Below are 26350 nucleotides of genomic sequence, written 5' to 3'. Positions count from 1 at the left end.
AGTGTATCTCAAACTTGTGCAGATGTGACATTTTCCATTAAAACATAAAGCACTTAAAACCTACAATTCACAGTAACTTTCACTGCATAACATCGTTAAAATCCCACCTGGGATGTTATAAGTCTGAATACTCGCAGTGTCTCAGATTCACAGTTCCTTTGTTGAGCCACACTTGCAGAAATCTGGCCTGCTATTTTAATGCTTTCGCCATCCTTCCATCCAAGAATTTTTACTTGTCGAACTCTTAGTGTGTTCTCTGGACCCTTCAATTCAATTTTGATGATGTGATTATCACCCCCAGGAAGCTCACTTGTTACCCAGCCAATATGTCTTGAATCCAAGTCTACCTGTTAAAGAGGAATATAAAGTTGGAAACTGACATTACATCAAACAAAAAGTCACCTATCATCATATATATCACTGTAAGAAATACTGTGCTTGTAATGAAAATCTCAGCCTGAGCAGTAAGACCTGTGTTTAATGATAAAAATATTCAACCTCCTGAGTTCAGATTAAAAAGTGACATAGCCATTTCAGTTTTATCTGTAAAGCTGATTAGAAATAGTAGCCTACCTATCTCTTTTATCATCAAAGCAACAGCTCATATATTAAAAAAACAACTCTTAAAACTAGTATTTGGTCACTACTCCTAGGAAAAAAAACCAACAGCCTCTGTAATTTAAATGAAAATATAACACACAATTATAATTTCACCTCTATTCACACAAACTCCTGCCAAAGAAATTGTTACTCTGTGGAAGTCAGTATTTGCTATCCTTACACCAAGACATGCAGCACTTACGTGTAAAAAAGGGAAGATGAACTGTACCTGATAAGGTGTATTTTAAAATAAGTACTGTTAAAAAAAACCCAACATAAATAATGCTATATGAAATCATGTATTTCATATGAAACTGCAGTGTCACTACTGGAAACCAAGCACTGCTAGGGTGCAGTGCCGCACATCACTACTCAGAGAAACCCAAGCCCTGAGCCAAGTGAGCCCTCTCTCTTATCCACGGGCTCGTTTATAATCAAGCTAATATTTGTTTTTGCCCATTTCTACATTAATTCTCAGACTCTGCATTGAAATGTGCTGCAGCAGACAAGGCTAACACTTTTTAAATACCATGAGACAGGATACAGTACGTGGGTGTGCTGGAAGGTAAAAAGCTGTTGGAAAAGTGTCAGAGCAAAGAGGAAGCAAGCAAAGCTGAATCAGTCCCTGCCTGTGTTCTGGGAGTTTTTTGGGGAAACCTTCTACAGCTGAAAGGATAAGTTACCATATTTTAGTAATTAAAACTAAATTAATCTGAGGAACATTTTACATAACCCTGTTCTATTTCAGTAGAAGGGTAAAAGCTTGATCAATAGTCAGTATACATAACTGAATTCTGTCATTAATAGTACAGTATTTTCCAAGGCTTCTTATGATGTCTGGTATTTGCAAAGAAATTTATCTACTGTAAGAAATGAAAACTATTTGTTCAGAAAAATCTCTGGTATGTGCACAAAAAATGGCAGCAGTTTTTCTATGTCAACTGTTAAAATGTTTACCTGCTTTATTCTGCAGAGATCTTCTACTGCCTTGCCAGTTAGGAAGGTCATGGAGGTCACTTTGTTCTGCAACAAACAAGCAAAATAAGAATGAAACACTTCAACTGAGACACTTCTGACTACTTCTTCTGTATTAAGAGAGTACATACATTAAGAGAAAAATTGCTTCATTACAAAAAAACCCCATGATCAAAAGCAAGGACAAAGAATTCCAAAACACAGTTCTCTAACACAGTCTGCTCTTTGTATTGAAAGCTGTAGTTGAAATACAGATATATATGTAACATTACTGTACAGATCAATAAGAAAGCATGTAGAAGGTCTAGAAAATTGGGATTTTATGACAGCTCCTTATTTCAATGCTTCTGCAGAAACCATGAGCAAGAAAAGTAACTTAAAAGAATTAAAAGATTGAAAATGCATCTGAAATAGAACATACCACTAAGAATTAAGTTTCCCAGTTTCAGTTTTATGTAACTGTAAATTCAGACAGACTGGTCTGATTGTAACAGTTCCTGCTTTCTAAACGACAGGACTTAGAAACTTCACTTTGAAATGTGAACTTCTGCATTAGAATTACCAGCTGACAAAGAAAACAGCACCTCTTAATTGATAAACACATACAGCTTGGACTATGCACCTTCAATGAGAGACACTTTTATTTTCCTCTTACCCCAAGATCTCTGGAATTGTCTACATGAACACAAACATAACGTGCATTGATTCCTTTTACACAGTTGATTGTGATGTTTTTAGTTTTGTTTTTGTCCTCATCTCCTGACTCCCAGAATGTTTCTGTAGACCCATCTGTTAAACTACCAATCATGGCAGGTCGGCTTGATGTCTTAATGTCAACAATGCTGGTGAGGTCTTTCAGACAAACTACTATACACAGTTCCTGTGAAAACAAATGGGAATTTTTAAAATACTTGAGAGTAAGCCCAAATACATGGGCATGGTTTACAATTTTTAAAACCACACAGACATTTCTGTTTTGATGAAATGTGCCCTCCAAGAAATTCGTCCTTTATTGATTCAAATTATTCAGTCCTTTAAGCCAAAGGAAACATTAATAGCTAAGAGCTGAATATATTAGCAAATGCCTAAATATATTACTAAATGGAAGAAAACACTTAAAAAATATTAAACAGAAGTATTAATTCATGCTCCTCAGAATAACAGAAGGAAAAAGACGTAAGCAAAGAAGAACTGGAAGTACACAATATTTAAAAAGTCAACCAACTTCATGACATTCCCCAAAAACTTCACTTGCAAACAAGCACTTCTCCAAAATTTAGGTTCGGGTGATATACAGGCTAAGGGTCAATATTTGAACCTTTAAAGCTAAATATGAGAGCAGGGACAAGATCCTAAACTGAGATATGTTCAAGAAAATATGACGTTGTGATAAAGAACCTTTTAATTTAAAGAGAATCATCATTGAAGTACAGACAGTTCACAAATGATCTCTGCTTCTGAGCCAGAGCAGTAATACTTGCCTGATTCATGACTTCAAAACCAGACTGAACGCTGATACTAAAACTCTCTTCACTATCTCCATCATCAGATTTAGACAAAATATTGTTGATATGATGAAAAACATTGCTCTGGTGCAGGAACTGGTGATCAGATTGTTTGAATTTAAGACTCCAGCACCTGAAAATACATTTAGTTGACTTTGACATTTTGAATATTGGCAAAAGACATAACTTATCCATGAAACTATTAATCACATTTTTGCTTCTCAAAGTATTTTCTATAAATGCATAACTTCAAATTTTGCAGGATCTCAAGTGTTTCTAGTGCACCATTTTGAGGAAAGCAGGAATAGACTTTCCTTAGAATTGTAATAGTAAATGCAACCATTATTATTAATTTTTTGTCTTTGAGACAAATACACAGAAAAAAATCTCAAAGTTTAAAGACACTATCCAAGTGACAGATTTCTGAGCAAAGGGCACTACAAAGCCATGCACATAACACACAGATCCTTCCATGTTATTCTGTTAGATGTTTTCTTTTTCATAGTGGACACTGTATAGAATTTAAAAGAGAGTACATTCCCCTCTACAAAGTCTTTTATACTATTAGTTATATGTATAAACACTTAAGTGTCTTCTATGTACCTCCTTCCTAGTGGTAAGGATAGATTTGCCTCTTCTCACACAAAGTTTTCAAGCATCCTATTTACATTGCAAAATCTTTTAACCTGTAATTCTACAACATTTCCAGCCTTTTCAAGAACTTTCTTGATTTGTGCTTACCTTAAGGCCATTTGCTGTAATGCACTTCCACTGGGAAGAGACATCATAAGATCAGAGATTGTCTGAAGAAGGCGATGGAAAGTGTGGGGTAAGGGGTGAGCAGCTTCCCCAGCAATCACTATGTCCGACAGAGGGTGTTCACACACTCGTGTGTCTTTTTCCTACAGAGCAAAGCAATTTGGGTGTTATTCACAGACTTTCTGAGACAAAAGGTTAAGTAAACAAAAACATTTCTGCTGTCTGCTTTAAGAGTAACTGCAACCTTACAATGAATGTGAACTTGACGCAGTTTCTGTCAGAGAATTTTTGGAGTAAGTTACACACGAGCCTCAAACAGTGAATTTGGGAAGTGTAGTGTACACTGCCACACGTTTCTCTTGATTTAAAGATGTGAAACATTTTATGGCAATAATTTGAAAACAAAGAAACAAACCAAAAATAAATAACATATTCCAGCAGTTGAAACCAACTTTATCTGAGCAGCAAAATCCACCCATAGCAAACTTGATAACTAAGCTGATGTTATCAGTTGCTGCATTTCATTAGAGCTGTAAAAATAATAATCCTTAGTTAAGATGAGTCAGTATTAGAAAAGCAGTGTACCAGGTTACACTGCTGAAAAGACTAATTTCAGAACAACTAATTTCAAAACTGGATTAGATTTGAAGTGATAAAGATTATCCTGATTTATTGACAACACTAGCATGATTTTTTTTGAGCTATTCATTGTGGACATGGTAACATTTTAAATCAGAGCTAATTCTAGAATAGGCTGTATGTAGATATCTTTTGGAAGTATGAGATGTTAGACTGTACTGTATTGCAGGCTACACTTTCAGAACTATATATTTTTCTTAAATCATTGAATTAAGTATACCTACTGTGCATATAATTACTTATTTAATTATTTATATACATACATGTACACAGCAGTACGTAAATTAACTGTGCATTTTCATAATTAACTATGGACTTTTCTTAGAACATTGAAAGACACAGTACATCAAACCACAAAGCTTCTCTAAAAAATATTTTCTCTTCCCTCTGTTTGCAGGGCAAAGGAGGAATAAAAAGCAAATGGTTATTTTTTTAAATTTAGCAATGTGCTTGTGCTTTTTTTGCTTTCCTATTTCCCAAGAATATTAAAAAATAATGCTTTAATGCTTGTGATTCATCAGCATATAGAAAGTGATGATTCAGAAGAAAAATTAATGTGTCTACAAAATGAATTCAACTACAATTTAAGGTTTTGTTTCACAGAGGGAGGATTAAGGCATTTTGTTTTTCACATGGAAGTATTTCTGATTTTCCTACAAAATCAGCAGAACCTCACTTACTTGTTCTGCATTTTCTTTATTTGATTTATTTTCTTCATCCTCTTCTTCTTCAGGCTCTACAGGTGCAGGAGTCAGGGATGCCACAAAATGCCATAAAATATCATGAAGAGAAGTTGTTTGAATGACATTACAAAGAAGCCAGTTGAAGGCCTAAAACAAATTACATACAAGGAGTTACCAACTGGTTAAGCAAACCTGGAGTAAAACCATTTCCTAAACCATTTATTAAAGGAGATGCACTGATGATTTGGACAGGCAAATAATAATGCAAAGGTCTTCAAGTAAGACGTTATTGCTCTGTAGCTAAAACAGTTTATTTAAATGACAACTATAGTATAGCCAATATAGCATAATCTTAAAAAAAAAATTCCAAGGCAGAATTTACAACCACATTATTTTAATCATACAAGAGTCATCAGCACATGAATACCTCCATGGCAAAGACTCTGCAAGCAGATTTCCGTAAGGCTTGTTTCATCGCTATTTCAAGTCCTTCCAGATCATGATGCTGGATTACAAATGCCAATACTGGCCACTGGAAATTTCTCTCTCCTTTGGAAAGAGAGCTGTGGGCGGAGATTAACCGAGAAAGTTCAGGAGATGGATGTCTCAGGAGAGAGGACCCCACTTCTATTCAAAAGCATAAAAATATGCATACATTAGATTCCTTGAGCATTTCAATTTTATAGCCACAGTAAAAATGAAAAGCAATAAAGCACTTTTAGAAATGATTTTTATTTTCTGAGAGAAAACCGCATTAAAATAGCAATATGGAAAAACGATGCTTCAACTGAGAAAGAAAATACCATCTTCACTTTTAAAACAGGCACAGTAGAGTCACTAGAAATTTTAGAATTACAGTAAATCCTAATCCAATTTTAGGCTAATTTTGTGTGGATTACCAAGCACCTAATGTTTACTATTATTTTTATAACTAAAAATATGTATTTATAAAAATGTATTTAAAAAAAATGTATTTGTCTACAGTTTCCAAGAAGAATTGCAAATCCTTGAATCATTTTGCCCTGCTTCTGATGTCTGTGCTCTTACCTGCATCTCCACTGTTGACTCGTCTCCTGGGGATTGCTTTTACACGTGCTGGCAGAATTGAGTGCTGTTTGTCATATTCTGATGCAACAACTGAATATGATCTTTGAAAGACTGTGCGCTTTGCAAGGTCTGTATCTGTGATTGGACTGGTTTCCAAACTACGAAGAAATCAGTGAAGTAATACACTCATTAGCAAATATATACAGTGTATCTGAATTAAACACCAATAATTAATAAGGATACATGCATTTCATAATCACAATGTTACTACTGCATGAAACTTTGTCTTATGTACCTAAGAACTGTTTAAATGCTGGAAAGGAAGGAGCACATATTAGAATTACACATGGTGAAAAACATGCAAGTGCTTTATAAACAAATGTAATGATGAACATGATGAGTTCCAAGAATTTAGGTATTTCTTTTAGAGAAATACGAACATTCAGATCATGCCTAATTTGAAGTTTCAGACCAAACTTCTCCTGAGAATGCATGTGAAAACATCTATGAAGTGACTTTTTTATATGCAAGCCAACTGAAATTCAGAACTTTATGTGAAGTAATAGTTTCTAACATCATTAGCCTTAAAGTCAAATCTGAATTGCTACAGCTATACCTCTGACATGTTTTACTCCTTACCTTCAGTGGACTTCTTACAGTCTGCAGAAGGACTCCCAGCTTATGCTGTCCCTACAGGCCTCAGGAGACCATGGTGTCCACAGTTTTAATAAAGGAATATACCAATACGATGCACTCTTAAGGAGTTTTGTTAGAAAAGTTCTATTTCTGAAAAGACTATATTATAGATTGTAGTATTCCAATAAACTATTTGTGCAGTCACTATGAAATACAACAAATTGAAATAAAAACAGATAAAAAGCAAATTTTCTCTTCATTACATCCTCACTATAATATGAGGAATCACTGACATCTGAGAACACTGAGCAGCTAAGTAGATTCTGGACTATTATTAATAGTTAAGAGCCATTTTTTCCCTGGTGAAACAAAAATTTTTATACCTGCTTGAATTAGATCACAGTAAACATTACATGACAAGAAAGTGGCTTAACCTGACAGAAACCATCAAGCACTCTTGGTCCTAGACAGCATTGTCATTTCTTCTGTGACATTTTTATGTCCCACAGAACAAAGAAGCAACATCTGCTTTGAAAAGTGTAAGGCAATGAAATTTCCTCCTGTTCAAGCTTCCCTTCAGAATGAAATCCTGAAAGAACAACAGCTACTTCCTTTCAAAAAGCCTGCACTCAGTCAGTTGTGGTAAAGAACAGATACAGAGTCAAAAAAACCTGCTACATTTTCAAAGAGTTTGCAACAGCTACAGTCCTTGGATTATTGATCCTTAGATAACTTCTTCAGTTCTGTAGATTCTGGAGAATTTTTCTCTATGGGGAAATAAGCAGGCCTGAAGTAGAGGCTACAGATAAATTTCCCTGTATGCTAAGAGTCCTTATCAACTGAACAATTTTTTGGGGATTTGGGCTGTAAACCCGGGATCTTTCTAGAGAGAAGTAACTGAAGTACAGTAAAAAGTTTCAGTTCTGATTTGTATATTCCTTGCATATTTACATATTCAAACATATTTCACTGCTAACAGTTGAAAATACACCTGATATGCTATAATCCACTGAAAATTTCCTAACTACAACTTCATAGGCTTTTGGTTTTTATGCTGCCATTTCAGAAACTGATCTGATACTTTAGCTTATTAACTGCAGCCATGTTTTCCTTTTTTTTTAATTGGTGTTATGCTACTGCTTTAACATTTGTATGTAGTACCTAGAATTACAAGGAAGTACCTTGGGGGCATAGATTTCATGTTACTCTCTGGCTCTTCAAAGACATTTGGGCTTGCATCAGGAGTAACGGAGATGTACGGTGCAGGTACTGAAGTTGAACGCAAGTATCTCATCTCATCCTGGAACAGGTTGTCATCCTGGTACCCAACAAAATTTTCATGATGATGCCTACACCAAATGAGATTTTAAAATTAGGATTAAAGCTTAAAAATTGCTGAAACACACATATACACAGAAGTCATTTGCCAGTATACTTTGTCAGCCAATGCTAGTCATGTACTCTTCACCTATTAATGCTTTTAAACTGGTTGTGACTTTGAAGTGTTCATGGAAGATACAGTGGCATTCTCAACCAACAGGCAGTGGGGATCACCCTTTTCTATCTTTTAGTATTTTCATCAGGCATTTCCAGAATGTATTTTGGGTCCAAAAGTCTATCCAACATACATAGACACGAGAGTGAAATTTATTTAGAATTACCAAGAAAGCCCAAGTCTTCTGGTTGCCTTTTTACTATTTTTAACTGAGAAGAGAAAAAAGTAGCAGGTATGTCTGCTACTAACACACTAAGTTAAACTCCTAGGGAAATTCTGAATTCTTTGGACAGAAATTGAATTGTTATAAAATATTTAGCATCTGAAAGCTACTTAGGGCATATTTGACTCTAGGAGAAAATACAATCTAAAAGATTGAACAGGATCATGGATTAAAACAGACAGAAGAAAAAAACATCATGAAGAATTAGGAAAATGTCTTTTTCTATGTAAGCTTTAGTTTACACACACATTTTTATCCAATACTCTGCACAGATGAGTGTTAAAATCAATATTCATACATGTCCTTTAATTACCTTGCTAATGTCTGTAGATAGAGACACGGCATCTTAATGGGAAAGTCTTCAGAAATTCCTTCTTTTAGACTGGGAAGTTGGGATTGGAATGCTTTTGCGGGGTTATAGCAGAGGATACTGGGCTCAGCAGCACTACTCAGCGACAGTAAATACAGTGCATTGGCTTTAATCACTTGATGAGCTTCCATAGTTGGCAAGGCACGAGGTGTCTTAACTTGCATTGGTTTTCTCCTAGATTGTTTAATCTAGATAGATTTAAATAAGGCATAATTAAATTCACCACAGGAAAACCTGACGACCAATCTCATAATACAGCTGCTTAATTCTACCCATTGTAAAATGCCTCTTATGACAAAAGACATTTCTATTACTTTCCTACCTTTGCAAAAATTTAATAGTTTGATAGTTCTGACATTTGCCTCAAGATTAATTTTGTGTGCAAAAAATTTAGTTTAAAAATAAAGTTAAATTAGCATAATTAACATCAACATATTTGCATACTTTGAGCAAGATTTTGAAATTAGTCCTTGCAGACCACTACAAGAAAAACACCTTTTGTACTATTCCCATTAAAAACTCCTCTAGTGGCATCTTGTATGCAAAGATCTGGATTATTAGGATCATTGAAAAAACTTTAAACATGAAGTTAAAACAGCCCTCATTTTAGCAAACAAATAAAACCATTCAAAATTAAATAAACTGACAGATGCTAACAAAACTATTACATTCAATCCTGTGGTTATACAGGGATAAAAAATAAACTTACTTTACAAATTTGAGCACACTATGATCTGAAGGGAAGAAAACTGATCAGAAGCCAGTGAGGCTTCTATTTCATTATCTTAAACCTAACAATGCAGATAAGAGGATATTCCCAAATTATGAACTTAAACTAGCCCTTCTTTTCAAGTTGTGAACACAGCACTACTAAGATAGAAAGTTAAACATAAGAGCTGAAAATACCTTCTCTCTTGCTGCTGCTTGTTTTTCACGGAGATACTTTTCTCTGCACCGATCGCACACCAGATACCACGTGCTCCCTCCAATGCCACCATCCCCACAATTCCCAGCCCATCCTCCACAGAAATGCCCAATGCTGTTGTATCCTTGGCCACCTGCATAGCGGCCACAGCCTACATGGGGGAAAGGTGAGAACAACTGATTTCAAATGCAGGATTTTTATTCTATTATTTATTGCTCTAAAAGAGGCATGAAGAGGGGAGAAAGGAAGATGCATGTCCTTTCCTGGCCTAATTTTCTACTTTTCTGTGTGTCTGAATTGGTTACAAAACAAGGTTCTTCTCTGTTCTTGTCTATGTGTCCTACCAGTGTCTAACGAATACAAATGCACTGTAGTTTTCAAGTTTTATAAAGAACTTATCCAAAGCATGAACAGATCCCTATTCAGACAGCTATGTTATGGTTAAGGTCAGTATCATAAATTAGCCAACAATATCTGTAATTTAACAAACATGAAAATCTCGTCTCCTAGCTAACAAAGCTTAAGAGGGAATGGAGGGTATTCTTTTGCTGATTAGAGTTTCTCAAAAAGATTCCGGACTTCAATTTGGCACACACAGAGCTAAAAAAAAGTAGAGACCAACAAGTATATAAAAAATATTAAGTCACTGATACCCAGTATCGACACAGCAAAAAGAAGTTTCCTACTCTTGACAGTAGAACAGTAACAGAAAACTTCTGTCAAGGTAGAAACTCCAACTGACCAATCTCATTTTTTATTTCAGCACAGCTTCAAATCTTAAAGTGTAAAACATAGCATGTTTCTGAAGAGCTACTGTAAAGTCAGAGCATTATTTTGACCTTGTTTCAAACAACTTAGAGAGTTTAGATTCCTAACTATTTATAATTATACACAAAGATGTGCAACTAATCTGTATGCAAGTACAACTTTTAATTTTGTGTATATAATAGAAAGCATAGCCTGACATTTTCCTAACAGCAACTAACACCAAAACATGTGTGTGAAATATACTTTATGGATGGACAGGGGAATTAAAAATGGAGTCTTACCTGGATGAGCTTGTCTCATGTGGTAGGTCACTGGATATGGATGGGATTCTCCACACAACTCACAGATGGTATCTTTTTCAGGTCCTCCCACTGCAAGCTGGGCCATCTCACCAAAAAGATTTCCCCTTGGCCTAGCCTCAACCTTTTCTTTTTTCTTTTTCTCCTTTTTGGCTTTCTTGTTATCTTTGTCACTTTCCTTCTTCTTTAAGACTGCACAAGAACCAGGACTTGGAAAAATCATGTTTTGGGAAGCTGCTTTAATAGTTGCTAAAGAAATATCTTCCCAGAAAGCTACTAAGTGCTGCAGTGTTAATGGAAGAGGAGACTTGGATTTCATTGAGTGATGACTGGATGTTTCAAAGGAGGTAGTTTCAGTTTTTCCATCCTCACACTTTTCATGCAGAGGTGGTTCTTTTAACATTGAGAGGACTTTGTTTTTATTGATGCTACCCATTTTAGATATATCTGGTCCATGAGGTGAGATGTTGAACATGTTAAGAGCAGATGATATTTCCAATGAATGTCTATTCTTCAACTTGGTTTCTTTTTCCTCAGCAGGCTGTTGAGTAAGACTGGTTCGTATGGGTGCATGCTCTTTGGACAGTTCTGGATTAAACTTCAAAAAAGATGAGCATGCCATGGCATCATGAACTATTCCTTCATGCCAAAGAAATGCGGCAAATACGGCTCGAGCACATTCTGCAACAGAAGGTGACATTGCTTGCTTGGCAGGCTCTATGGGCTTTGATCCATCTCCTTTGAAAAGGAAGTTGGATTTTTCCTTTTTGGGTCTTGTGTGCCTGCCAGCACATTTACGGCTCACTTTTGGAGATGCTCTCATGTCTTGCTCATCCTTCAGTGGTGCTTTTCCAATGCTGAAATGAACTTTATTAGAACCATCGTCCAGACTTCTGAATTCAGTGTTGTCTTCACAGGTGGTATCTGTAATGCTGTCAGTCTTTAAAGTACTCGAAGTACAGACTTCAACTACCTCACTGTGAAGATTTTCTTGTACGACATGAGGGGAAGGAGCTCTATTTTCAGTTTCTGGTGCGGATTTTCCATCTTTTGTAGTAATTTTTGGTTTGGGTGAAGTGGACCTCCCCCTTAAGGGTTCTGTCAGCGGCACTTTCTTTTTGCGAAGGGTGTCTGGATCTAATGTGTAAGAATCTGATTTGGAGCGTTCTCGAGGAGGATCAAGCTTTGTTTTTACAGGGGATGAAGCTTTCTGAGGTAGAGGTGTTTTGTCATTGGGTGACGAGGATCGCGGGGAACTAGCACCAGATCTAATGCCTGTCAGTGTCTTTGTCTTTGGAGAAGTCGACCGGGTTCCTGGCCCTGGAGATTCAGCTCTCAGACCGGGAGTTGTTCTTCCATCAGTTTTTAGTGTTTGTAAAGTGTTATGATTTGGTGACAAAGACCTGCTGTGTGAGTCTGAGCGCAACTTTGCGGTGTCTGATTTCAGCATCAGGCACTCACTGGCTGATAAGCCGTCGGTATTTCTGGGCTTCTTCTGCTCGGCAGTGGCTCGGTTCATTCGCACATCAAGCTTGGGTGACCTGCAGTCAGCCCTGTGCTTGGGTGCCATGTCTGGTTTTCCTGCTGGAGAAATCGGTCTAGCAGCTCCTGTGAAATTCATTCGGTCACCTGTATAATGTTTCATAATTGAATTGTTACATGCTGGCAGTGACACCCTTCATAGTACAAAATAAAGACTGAAGACCTGCACACAAGATAAATACCAAACACATGCTTCTGTTCACACCAAAATGAAAGGAAACATGAAGGGATCGTTTTCCCCCTAGAATACTTTTGATACATTTCTTTTCCCAGAGATACACAGAAACAAGTGTTAGGAACGTTTTACAGAGAAAACACTACTATGGAGGTTATCAAAAACCATAGTTCACTCTTTCTACAAAACGCAAAATTTACATCCTTAGGTGAAATTCCAGAGTTAACTAAGTTTACCACAGTCGCAATTGAAACCAGGGACTATTTATTATCTTAATGTGTGACAGGCTGACTGCATCAGGAAACTTGAATAGAGATCAAATGTATTGTCAGATTTATTTTCTTCAATGCTCAAAAGCCAGAAATTGTAGGAAGTAAACACTGTTAGTAAGGCAAATTGGGCAAGAGGCTTGCAAATATGTTCAAAATGACTCAAATGGATAATCTATGGAATCTACTTTTTCAAGTCCAAAATCTACCCCATGTTCTGCTACCAAAACTTAAAAGCCCCTCCAAAACAACAAACCCACTTTTTTCAACCACTGAGTTAAATGGCCAGCTCTGGTCAATGATGTCCTCCTACTTCAATGCACTAATTTATTGTTCCTATGCACACTGACTTTGTACATACATTCATCTACAGAGCTGTAAGTCTAAGAACTACAGGCAGCTTAGTATAGGTACATACAAAACAAGTATATGCAAAAAGTAGCTTATGAAGGCAATCTGCTTCTGATACCTCTGTGAACCAAGTCTCTCTTGTAGAATTGTATTTTGAAAATTAATCCAAGCAATATGGAATGTACTGGCAAGCAATGCAGCAGTTAATACAGCTGTCTCTCCATAAATCCTTACTGCAAAATCTTGAATGCAGAGTTAAATCCTTTTGATTTGAATGGGTTTTCATTAGTCAAACATGAGAAGTGTCTCCCTAGTAAGCCTGCAGAATTAGGACACAGTACTTAGGAATATTTTTCTTTTCTAGATATTAAAAAGGTTATTTGCATTTGTCTGGGCATATTTTTGAGAAGGCAACTATTTGTTAAAAAATAAAGTTTCAATTAATCAAAGAGTATTTGCAAATTTAAGCCTTGGTTTCTAATGGGAACAGGATAGACAGTCACCTTTTAGTATCTTCAGTATTAGAAGATGTGAAAACAGTGTCTACTTTCTTATGCATTATGGGATCTGAAGCAACTTCATGTAGTTCTCAATCACCAACCCTTACCCCTACCCTAGAAAATACATAGATGCAATTTTTTCCTACTATTATCTCTCACAATATAAAAAACAACCAAGAAAAATTTAGAAAAATTTTGAGCAAAATTTAGCAACTAAGATGCTTTCTCAGGTTATAAAAAATTGTTATTTATTTGCTCTTTCCATATTTAAATACCTTACAATAAAACTAACAACAACAGGAAAAAAGTGAAGGATGAATTATATTGGAATATTTAACAAGCCTGAAATTTAGAGTATTTTTCTGCCTTCCCAAGACATGGCAGAAGTTCATACTTTTCTGAGCAGAGAAGAAATATTGTGTCTATATCAAAGAATAATGTATCAAATGCAAGCAATAGAATATAGTGAGAATATAGCAAGTATTTATCATCCTAATCAATTTTGAGAGTCAAATCTGTCTTCATTTTTACAAGTTCTATAATTGTTTTTCACTTGGAAGGGGGAAGTTGGAATAAGAAGGCAAGAAATAACATGGTAAATTGTGGTTTATAAAATGACTGTTCTTGCTAAAAAAAAAAATAATTTTGGAAATATCAGTCCAAGCATCCAGCTTAATTATTCACCAGTTTTACTCATGAGCTATTTTGAGATGCTTATTTTGTGATAAATTCTGAAATGCAAATTAGAATTACTTTTATACATATTTTTCCCAGTCTGCCAGATGAGAAAATACTTTAGATTGAAAGTTTTACAGAATGCCTCATAAAAGAGTAAAAAAAACTGAAAAGATGACAATCATTTTAGAGGATATTTAACACTTCAAGCCATTCAGCAAAGTATCAAATTTAAAGTACATGCATGATTAGCAAATACCAATGAGGAAAACATTCCAGAAGAAAACTGCTTATGAAAGGTAAAGCCTAACAATGGCTTCAACAACAAAAGTATCTTAAGTATCTTGTTTTTTGAAAAAACAAAGGTTTGGATTTGCACATATAGAGATAAATAATCCTAAGCAGCATTCAGGAGTATCAGCACAAAAAGAAAAATCTCCCAAAGGAAGAAGTGCATCAAATAGCAAGCTGCTTTGTCTGTAAGCAAAAAAAAAAAAAAAAAAAAATTCCCAGATTTTATTTCCTGTTTCTTCTTATATACTTTTTTGCCTATTGTTTGAAAACAGCTGTAATTAGACTAAGTCACTTTCCATTTTACAAAGCAGAGACATCTAGATTGTGCATCGTGGAGTTGCTGCAACCCATGAAGGCAACAGTGAATGATTACATCAGATGAGCTCCCAACAAATACCAAACTTGAACATTCGCTTTAAAACATTATTTTCTTACATGAATGAAATGAAAATGCATGGAAGAAGAAAGAAAAACAAACCCAGAACATTTTGCAGGTAAAAAATCTGAATAACCTTGCTATGTTGGCATGCATACCCACCCTTCAGTTTGTGAGAGAGAGATGAAATAGCAGAGGCAGGCCCAGCTACATCACTACTTTTGTAAATACGCTCACGAGAAGCAAGGCAGCAGGATGGAGTTTCTACAGTGGAAAACAGTTGCACAGAAGCAGCACAGATTCAATGGAAAAGCAGCAAAGATAAAAACAAGCATTTCAAATGATATGCATCTTCTTTGTTATGTATTCTGAATTCCTACATTAGTTTTAAATGACAGACAGTAGTTTGTATTGGAATGCAGTAGATCAGCTTCCTTGATCTAAAAATGCTGCAATTTCAATCTTAGTCTTTAGGATCTAAAAATGTAATATGTGAGGGCTAGCCAATGACATTTATGGTTTATTATAAAAATCAGCAGTGTCTAGTTTTGAACTGAACCTGGGTTTGAGATGTTAACATTTAATCTGTAAGTTCAGAAATTAATAATTTAGAACTTCAATATGGTCTTCCAGATGATCAATTTACACATTCTTTAGCGAAAATTAGAGAACATCTAATTTAGTTTTGGAGTCTTGTTAATCACTGGAAAGAATGAAAAAAAATACATTAAACACACCAAAACTGTTTTCAAAAGTGATTGCACCTCAATAATGTAATGTTTTGAAAAACTTCACTTATGTAATGTGAAGTTCCTCAATACAAGAAACCTAACTAGTAGTAGATGAATGTCTACCCAACAGTACATAGATAAAAAAAAAGTGTATCAGGTCTTAAAAATAATTCTGATTTAAGAAAAAATCTGATGTCATCCAAGATATTTTCAGTACAGAGTACTGACACCAAATCTGTTAGAAATACAACTCAACAAAAATAAAACTTGGAGAGAAATAGTAGGGAGCTTTCATTTCAGTCTATAATTTATTTTTTTTAAATTTTTTCTGGTTTTAATTTTAAGTCCTATTCCTTTGGGAAAAAAGGTGAAATTTTTACTAAAGTAATAATTGTAAAGAGAATGTGTATGTTAGAATACACTGTTTTAGATACACCCTTTTGTACAAATGGAATAAGGCAGTTGTATTGAAAATAAATTATTTCAATTCCTACACTATGTAAGACATGTTTTTGTTCTGGTAATACATTTACTGACTTGTACACTCAACTTAACAAGCCTGCTACCTTATGCAATGAGCTATGGTTCTAGAAACTGCAATGAGAAGGTGGTTCATACATTTGAAGTAAGAATTTCATTCTCTAAAAAAAAAAAGGAAACAAATCCTTAATTTCTCAACACTGTATTAACACAGATTTAACATCAGTATTACCTACTTTTGATACCTACAAATTATTTGGAGAGATCCAATAACAACTATATAGCTTCTGAGCAATAGGATGTCACTCAGTCAATTTTTAAAAGAAAAAGGCAGATAAACTTTAGGATCACAAAACAGCAGTAGCAGAAACCTAAAAATGTCAATTTGATACACTAGCATCCCACTCTACAAATAATGAAAGGAAAATCTTTATGAATCTTTATAAATCCTCTTTCATGAATGCACATTTATACTTCAGTCTTTCACTCTGTCTCGGAGAACACTTACATTTTACAATACTGTAATCTAGTGTTGAATGATGCACTACTACTACTAAAACCTTTCAAAGGGACTGTGGGTCTAGCAGTATGACAATCCATGTACATCCAGGATAACTGGACAGCCTCCGGGACCAACATTTTGATTACGGCTCCCTCTTCCTGAAACATCCTCAGAGACTACAAAGACTTGAAACACAAGGCAAGCAAGGCTGGTCTCATGAGCCATTCGAATGTGACAGTGTGCCTTTAGTCATGCTCTTTCTTTCAACAGGGAAACAGCTCCAGCTTGAAAAGTTATCCAATATGGAGACATAAGAGGCAATTCAATTTCAATGGCAGGATGCAGTCTTTCAACAGTTGTGCCTACTTCCTCTGAGGAAACCTAGGAAGCAAGACATACAACTAACTGGCTCATGGGAATCTTCTTTAAGCAAACTCTGTAACCATCACGTAAAATGCCACTGGAAAATGGAGTTAGCTTCAAGTTTCTTCTGAAATGCCACTGCTTTTCTGCATCATGATGAATGAAAGCACTGACCTGCCTTTGCTGCGCTGCCTAAGCAATGGATGCCCCTTAAAAACAATGTATTCTTTCATTCACTTTTACTGACATGGAAACTACAATACAGCTGTCAGTTCAATTTCCTCAAGCACTGCAATCAGCATATCTTTCTTCACTTCCTGAAAATGCCAAATGTCATACTAACAGCAGGACTAGGACTTTTTTAGAAATTATTTTTCCATTAATGAAAGAATGTACAGAAGTAATAAAAAAAAGCTTGAATATTAAAAAATGTATTTAGTATGGTTAAAGTAGGGATATGAGTGAATGAATTAAAGCAAAAGCTGAAATATGCTATAATGAGAAAAATATTAGCAATATTCTTTACCAGTGGAGGGGCTTGGAACACTAACACTTGAGCCACGTAAGTGTATTAACTGAAAGAAGTGTTCCTGTGCTGGAAAGGTACATAAAAAAAAGAATTCTATGCTTTTCTAATTTCTAACTACAACTTTTAAAGATGTGATATGAGGAGATTAGTTCCAAAAAAACACCTGACACAATTTGTACTCTTTCTCCAGCCTTTACCATACCAGCCCTCAGAGGATGGTTTTGGATTGACCTGGCCAAATGTATGTTTCATATGTACCCTTGCCTATAGAACCTGAAAAGCCTAGGTTATGAGACCATTTAATTTAGCTCAAATTTTCAGGAATGATGCCTTGGCAATATGCAGCATCTGAAAACACAATTAAACCAGTTATCATTGGTTTAACTGATGATTAAATCACACACAGAAGAGATCACCATGCCTGGCTGAGAAGATTCTCTCCCTTCATTTTACTGAGACACTACCAAGAAGCACATCTTATGTGCTCCATATATGTGCTGGTCTTTTGTGCCCCCTCTACAAGTTTTAGAAAATGCAGAGAGAAGCACTGTGGTTCTAAATGCAATTTCACCAGCACCTAGATGGGAAAGGAACAAAACCAAGAAGAAACTGATCACACAATACTGAAAGGATGTATGGAGGAACTCCTGACAAGAATGGCAAGAGCTGATGATGGGTGGTTGGACTGCAGCTCTGCAGCACAGACTGGAAAGGGAGCAGCTGACAGGACGCTGCATTGAACAGCAGCTCAGCACTGCAGCTTCTGCCTGCACAGGAAGCAGTACCTGAAGCAAGCAGCATGGCTGCATTGGAGGGAGGTTAACATATCAGAACTCACAGGGGTCCAAAGCTTTTTAGCCCACAAATCCATTCCTCATTTGCAGTATCAACTCAGGTGTGAGGAAACAAGGCATAAAGGTCTAACACTGGTGACGGCAAAGTCTCCCACTTCCCTCCTTAACTTCAGAGCTCAACAGCCAATCATCAGATTTTGGTAACTGATGCTGGACAGCATGCCAAGATCCTGTTACCCACACTTGCGACATCTAAGGAGATTTATGACCTAGCACATATTGCTGAAGTTGAGAGACAAGATCTCCCATGACCCTCTAGGCTTCCTCACTTCTCCTACACTCAAAACTCAACAGAAATTTGAGTCTTCTCTGCTTTTAGCAAAGTTCATTGACAAATAAATCAAGCAACCAGTAATCATCTAGCGAGTATGGCAGTTTGCATAAGCAAATCTGTTACTGATGATCTTACAGGCTTCTCAGAAGCAAGCATAAGCAGGCTGCAGCAATTACAGCCTGTTTTGGTCAAATATCCAAGGAAGAAACATACATAAACTTGTGATCTTATTGGAAAAAAAATCTTGCTAAGGCTCCAAATCAATATAGATGTTCCTGTACTCCAAGGTTTTGCCAGCTCTTCTACCTTTTCTGAACTTTTAGTTGCACACAAGACTGACAAAGAAGTAAAATAAATGGCAAGAGTACCTAAATTTTGTCTGTCCCTGTGAAAAAGAAAACAATCTCTTGTATAACTATGTCTGAAAAGTAGCAAAGGAATTAAGCAGGACAGAACAATCAGCCCTTCACAGATTTCTAGCAAGTAACACAAAACTGAGTAACAGTTTCCCTTTGTTTTTTCTAATATCCCTCCAGTACCAAATTCTTTGATATAAAACAGAGTGCTGTTGTAACTCATTTATGATGTGAAAGGAGTAACCGAAACACTTTTTATTTCTTCAAGCATTACATCTAAGGAGGTGACTGTCCTAAACTGTAGTATTTCTGAAAAAAATAACCAGACACTGTGCTGGAGGATAAAAGGTTGTGACAAGTCCTTTCCTTCTTTCTTAATGAATTTGCAAAGCAAACCTTAAGGACAGAAAAATCTCCTGAAAAACCAGCTACCTACAAACACTTCTAAGGAGAATTACAATCTGTCACCAGCACAAAGTATGTTTATATCAGATCAAGATTTTTCTTCCTATTATAAAAATCTAAATAAAGGAAATAATTCTAGAGGGCATTCAGCAGGATCCTGGTTTTCCTCAGAATTATGCCAAACCAAATTTCTCCCCAGAGATAGATATATTTGAGAAAGAACAGAAAATGTCAACAGTTGACTGAACTATTTAGGCTGACTTGCAATCATGGTTAGCATTTAGTATATAACATCTGCAGACAGGGAAATCTAGGCTGGCACAACTTCTTTCAACTATTAGACTATCATTAGTCCATTTAATCAACAGTATACTGACTATAAGCATTCATTTTAATTTTAAAATCTAACTTTACTGCACAAAGCACTTAAGGATGGAGCACATAATTGGAAACTAAAACTAAGCATGTCTAGGGCAAAAATTCAATTGACTTGATATGGACTCAAGGTATGTTGTTTAGTGGATTTGACTTTTAATTACATGTTTAGTAACAGGAGGCTATAAAGTGATTTAGAAGTAATTAACTAAAATTGCATACTTAAAATGAGTTTCGGTTACTGTTCTAATATAACTGCATAAAACTATTGAATGAACAAGTCTATTGATATAGTCTTACAGGCATCCCTGACTATATGCTGAATTTGGATGAACTTGCAAATGGAGGATTAACAAGTTTGCAAAAGTCTAAGAAAATTAAACAAGAAATCTCCCATGTTATTCTTAAATTTTGTGAAAACAAAAATGTTAGTATTTCTCTCCTTTATGAATAATTTATGTTATCTGCATCAAACCTGACACTGGATAATAAACTGCTTAAAAAAAAGTCTATGTATCAAATCACAGTCAGCGACCAGTACAGGCTGATAATTTTCTCCCTTCTGGAAGGGCAAATCACCAAATTGGTTGAGACCTTGCACTAAGCTAAGATCCCAGATCAGACACAAATTCAAAAAAATTTTCCAGTTTCATAATATTTTTATTTGGTAGACCACCAGTGCTCCTCCCCTACCTGACAAAAAAAAAGGCTTCTATTTGAATTGTATCCTTATTAAAACATAAAACATGGATGTACCTTACTGAATACAGTTTATCTACACATCTTGGACAGAGAAATCTATTGAGAAATCTTGTTGCACAATCAAAAATGATGATTTTGTTTTCATACAATATAGGTCTAAATGCTAAAGGACATATCATCTGAAATTTGAAATAAGACAATTAGGGTTATTTTTGATGCAAAGCTGAGTAACTGACTTTACCTCTCTGAACAGCAGAAAAAAACCAAAACCCTAAAAGTGATGGGAAAGAAGAAATATTTTACAAATTCTCAATGAGGGTGTGCTGGTGCCACTGGCAGTCAGCTGTTTTATCTGAGTAGAGTTTGGAATATTCTGCTTTCAGGATGCTGGTGTAAGTCCAGCAGAACTACAGAAAATCACAGCCAAAAGATTTCTGGCAATCCTTGTAAGAGCAAATTAGAAACCTTAATCTAGCTCTCACATGAAGGACTTCACTGTCACTTAAATAAGCTGAGCTGGAGAGATGCAGGACTGCATATACACAGACACTGAACTGACTGACAGGGTCCCACAAGAAAGAGCTGAGGCACCTCAGAGAGACAATTTGTGGGAGACAGGCATGAAGGAGTATTCCTGTGACCTGACCTGTTCTGCACGTAAGAGAGAATTTAGTGCAGTTATCAGCTATCCATCATGAATGCTGAGCTTTTAGCTTTCATTAATCAAAACAGTTTCCTGTCCTCCCATCAGTAATCAGGTTAGCTGGTATTCACCTCAATGAGCAAACTTCCTTTACCATGCCAATCCTATGAGCACCCAACAGAAAATTAACAAAACATTTCTTATGAGTAGCACTAAGTTATTCCCACTGTCCAGCTACATCCCTAACGTTAGGAGCAATGACAAAAATAGAAATTTAGGAAGTAAGAAAAGTTAATACCTATGTACTTACTGCAGTGCATTTTTGATGCTAAAAGAATTATCATCATTTTGTACTATATGAAATATTTACCTTATTTATAAACCAGAGTTGCATAAAATATTGGAAATGCACTTTCATGTCTTGTCTATGGTGAAGAACACATACCAACCCAAAATACTATCAATATAAAAATCAAAGCTGAACAAGTATACTTCTTTGGGAGCATTACTTCACATGCTTCTGAATAATGAAAAACTTAAAAAAAAACAAAACCAGAAAGGTGCACTGTGGGATGATTAGTAGCTGGTAAGCACTGAGAACAGCAATGTGAAAGCTGCAGAAACGGACTGATGAGGCAGGTAAGGCTGACAAACTTACTCTGAAGCTGTGGCTGAGGCTGCTGGAAGGAAAGGGGCTGTCCGAACACAAATGGACTGTGGACAAGGGAAGAGGGAGGTTTTGCAGCTTGATCAAAGATGGAAGGAGCTGGGAGATTTGGCCGTGACTGAATGGAATTCAGTATGGCACTCAGTTGGTCACCTGTAGTGGGCAAAACAGTCAAAACTACAACCTGTTACCTGTCATTCTCCAGAAAGGCAGAGTAAAATGGTACTCAAAGTTTCAAAGATGATAACAGAGAAAGCTCATACATCTCATTTAGCCACATACAGCTCTGGTTGTGGCTAAACATAAAAATCTCACTCCATGCATGGCAATAAAATTACTGGTTTTTAAGGCTCATGGATATTTTACTGCAATTATTTTAAACATTTCAAAATAGAGATTTATATTTGCCTTGCTAAAAAATGAAGAGCAGCCAAAGAAAAAAACAGAACTCCCCAGCATTTACAGTAATATACACATGCAACAGTACATGCAGAAAAAACATTAGAAAAACTGATGAAAGGGGAAAGCTAACATGTAATTAGGCTTTGGCAAATGTATTTCTGTGCCAGTGCTTTGGTAAATATTCGCTCATTTTTGCAAATATTTTAAAAACTATTCTGTTACACTGTTTTTCAAGGTCAGATTGAAGGTAATTTAAAAAAATCTGTAAGTACCATTTAAGAACAGGAATTAGTTTCTGAAGATTCACCTACATTTGCTGTGAGGCAAATGAAGGCATTCAATAAACTGATTTATAAATTATAATTTATAATTAATAAACTCTTGATGTTAAAATCAAGAGTTTTAATTTCTGAATGCCAATTTTCAAAGAACTCTACGTGAGCATTAGAAATACATGACGCCTCAGTAAGAAGGCCACACCATGTTGTAACTTGAAGTATACTTAGAAATATGAGGTAGGTGACATCTGAGATTCTCTCAAATTCTTGATTTGAACCATCACCAGACAAATCCTAACAATGTCACTTTATTCTGCAAATTCCTATGACTTTGACAGCATTGTAGAAAATCTAATAAAGAATTTTAGCAGCTAACACAGAATTTACAAGATTTTGGGATTTTTATCAATTATCTTTTTAAGGAATTAGAGAAATACCAGCAGATTAATCAAACCCAGTGTTACCCAAGGACTCCTAAGTTAAATTTATTTTCTTGATATTTTGGGTTAAAAAATAAGATGACTACCAGAAAACAGCTTGAATGCCCTTCTAAATAATCACCTACAGGAATCAATGAATCGATTTTATTTCACTCTTTTGGAAGTAGCATACCTAAAACCTACTGAAATCTGTACTTCAGCATCAAGCATTCCTACCTTAAAAACCTAGAAGTGATTGAACAACCTGGTCTAGGGGTGGTTTGGACCTAGGTGATCTGTAAGGTCTCTTCTTACCCCAGTCACTCTGTGATTTACATGTCTGACAAACTATGATTCTTAAATCTAACGTGTCTAATTCCTAAAATGAATAATTATTTTAAAGGGAAGACTATCTGAGAAGAAGTTGACAGTCATCTGCCCACAATAATCAAAGATGGAGGTGGGTAGGGCCAAATTAAAAACTTGCCTGTAACACAGAAAACTGGAAGAGAGAAGACATAGCTAAATTAAACAGATTCTTTGTGGGAATCAAGTCTTCTTTCTTGCAGGCAATACTGTAAACCTAAAATTAACAGTTTTACAGTAGGAAAGTCTTACCTACTGTAAAACTATTATGGGGATCTATACCTACATCTATTATGGGGATCCTTACATTTGATCAGTCATTTTGAAACACTCTTGGATGGGACTGAATTTTCATCAAAACCTAGGGCATTCCTACAGAAGTACTTTTAACAAACAAGTCCCTCCAAAGAAATGCTTCCTTTGAAAATTCCCCTAAGAGATTGTGCCTGTGCCTTCCGTTTTTTATTTTTCACAAAACTCAGAGCTTCTTAGACCTGAGAATACAGAAAGACTGCATACAAAGTAATGGTACAGCTGAACAATTCTATTTTTGGGAAAGTAAGACCATTATTCTTTCAATATAGTTGCCAACAACTCTTGGGCAATTCAAAAGGAAATACCGTACACAGACTGAATGAAGTCACTTAGCTGAGTTGTTCATTCACACTAAATATCACAGCTTGAGGGTACCTTGAGAAAATAATGTGTACAAAATAGTATGGAATTCAATGCCAGGAGTAGCTTTCAAATGTTTTGTAACTGTATTATCCCAAAGAAACACCTTTGAACTGCTTAAGAGGTAGTAAAGAGAATCACAATGTCTTCAGAAATCAGGATGCCTGTTAACATAGCATATTCATTTCTAAGATTTTATCTTTGGACAACACAGAAAAAAATTGTTGTCTTAATACATTTCTGCAGAAAAAAGAACAGATAATATTTCTGCACTATTACACAACTGACATTGAGAGACAAGCTGTAATACTGCCTCACATCTTAAATACTTCCACTTCTGTGATTCCACCATTACTCTGAAATGAGTATGGATGACTGGGAAAAGAAGGTTTAAAAGGCTCTATAAAACAAAAGGAAAATGCTTCAACTTATGCAGCCTTTGTCCAGAAAAGAGAGTTTCCTATAACAATGCATAGACAGGTATGAACCACTTTCTACACAGTAAACTACTGTGAAATGATATAGAACTATTTCATGTTGTGACATTAACAGAATAGACTATTTAGGAATAAATATTTTTCTAATCTCCTCTCCTCTAAAGTAAGTTTTAAATTTTTTTTATTTAACCATGAAGAAATATATGCTGGTGCTAAAAAACACACAGCACACCTTAGACCCCTATTTGTAGTGGCACAGGCTACAGCAATGTAAGAATAAAATGATAGAGCTCAATGTTTCAGGAATATTTCTCAAGAACCTCATGGAAAGTCCCTTCTGTATCATTAAATCTGCTAGAACTAACAAAGTAATGAACAGAAGGCATGCAGATTGAGTTTATTTTGATGGCTTTTACATATGTGTTTAGATCTTGCTAATAAAATAAACCATGATTAAAAGAAACAATTATTTTCTATCAGTAAAAGAAACTAGATTTTATTCATTTCCCAGCAGTTGTAAATGGTATCCATGTGATTGAAAGGTAGCTTCAGTTTTACAACTTCTTTTTTTAAATTTCACAACAAATTTTAAATGGCATGTTTCATCTTGTCAACCTAAAGGCACTTAAAGGTTGTCAAGGCACTGTTCAAAGGCACTTAAAAATTGTCAAGACAGATGACAAATTTTTCTTGACTTTGAAAAACATGTGCTTTCTAAATCAAATAGTTTTCTAATCTTGTTTTACATCTATTTTTCTTTTCAGCATTTCAGTTTTGTGCCTACCACTGCAGAAATCCAAAACTAACTTCCAGATCTTCGTTGACTCTTTTTATGCACAATACTTAGACTGAGTGAAACTAAAGCAGAGAAAAAAAGCAATTTTAACACTTTGCAATTCATTATACTATTGCTTTGGAGAAGACCTGTGGTGCCTCAAAAAGCAGAAAATGAGTAATAAAATATAGCTATTAAAAATATGAGTGTAAAAACATACCTTTGTTATTTCCAAGGCCATAATCAAACCCTTGTCCATTACTACAGCTTGTCCCCTTACTGAAAGCTTGTATTGAAAAAGGACTTGGGGGAGGAGTCTGCACATTTTGATCTAGAAGGACTTGCTCTGTAAAAAAACCACATCACTTCAGGGTTAGACCTCTGAGTAACAGATTTACACTAGAAAGATGAGACACAAAGCAAAAGGCGATATTTATTTCCACCAATAGCACTCTTTCTCTCAACTAAATTCTCTTAAAAAAACCCCACACCTGCTCTTCAGAACTCATGCTCTAAAAATAATAAGACAGAGGACTTAATGCTAAGTAGACTGTTTTTTGTTTGACTGAATTTTTGGCACCTATGCCATTATTTGATACATGATTTTTTCCAGTAACATCATTCAGCAGTGTTTATTCTTTGGACACCAATTTTAAAAATCCCTTTGACAAAGTAAGGTCACAAAGAATGGTTTTCAGAGTGACAAACTCAGAGCCAATAAACATTTAATTGTGGCTACCCCTGATAGTTCATGGAACACAAGACATTTTTTCCTGATAAATTTATTTGTATCTGTAAATGACTACTATAATTTTACTTTCTGTATGACACTACAGCAACTCCAACCCAAACCAACCTGGAGTATTTAATAATATTCAAAACTACAGTAGAATTAAAATAAATGAGACGCAATCCACTTGACTATTTAGATTCACAGAGAAATTACTGACTCAACATGGTCAAAAATACCATTCCAACTGAGTATATATATGAAAGCATTCAGAAGAAATA

General features: G+C 35.5%; 1 protein-coding gene across 1 annotated transcript in view; it reads right to left on the bottom strand.

Annotated features, from left to right (window-relative positions):
• Window positions 1-26350, bottom strand: part of MYCBP2 (MYC binding protein 2) — a 177247-nt gene that overhangs the window by 17769 nt on the left and 133128 nt on the right. The window contains exons 57-71 of the mRNA XM_031057093.1: window positions 25560-25685; window positions 21979-22140; window positions 15269-15370; window positions 10907-12553; window positions 9839-10008; window positions 8876-9120; window positions 8026-8193; window positions 6209-6366; window positions 5589-5788; window positions 5159-5308; window positions 3822-3982; window positions 3057-3213; window positions 2231-2455; window positions 1558-1623; window positions 108-347 (exon numbers count right to left, since the gene is read on the bottom strand). Of these exons, the coding sequence (XP_030912953.1) occupies window positions 108-347; window positions 1558-1623; window positions 2231-2455; window positions 3057-3213; window positions 3822-3982; window positions 5159-5308; window positions 5589-5788; window positions 6209-6366; window positions 8026-8193; window positions 8876-9120; window positions 9839-10008; window positions 10907-12553; window positions 15269-15370; window positions 21979-22140; window positions 25560-25685 (3977 nt within the window). The remainder of the gene's footprint in view (window positions 1-107; window positions 348-1557; window positions 1624-2230; window positions 2456-3056; window positions 3214-3821; window positions 3983-5158; window positions 5309-5588; window positions 5789-6208; window positions 6367-8025; window positions 8194-8875; window positions 9121-9838; window positions 10009-10906; window positions 12554-15268; window positions 15371-21978; window positions 22141-25559; window positions 25686-26350) is intronic.

The sequence above is a fragment of the Geospiza fortis genome, unplaced genomic scaffold (assembly GCF_000277835.1).
Source record: "Geospiza fortis unplaced genomic scaffold, GeoFor_1.0 scaffold45, whole genome shotgun sequence".
Lineage (NCBI taxonomy): Eukaryota > Metazoa > Chordata > Aves > Passeriformes > Thraupidae > Geospiza > Geospiza fortis.
This window is presented reverse-complemented; position numbering and strand designations above follow the sequence as displayed.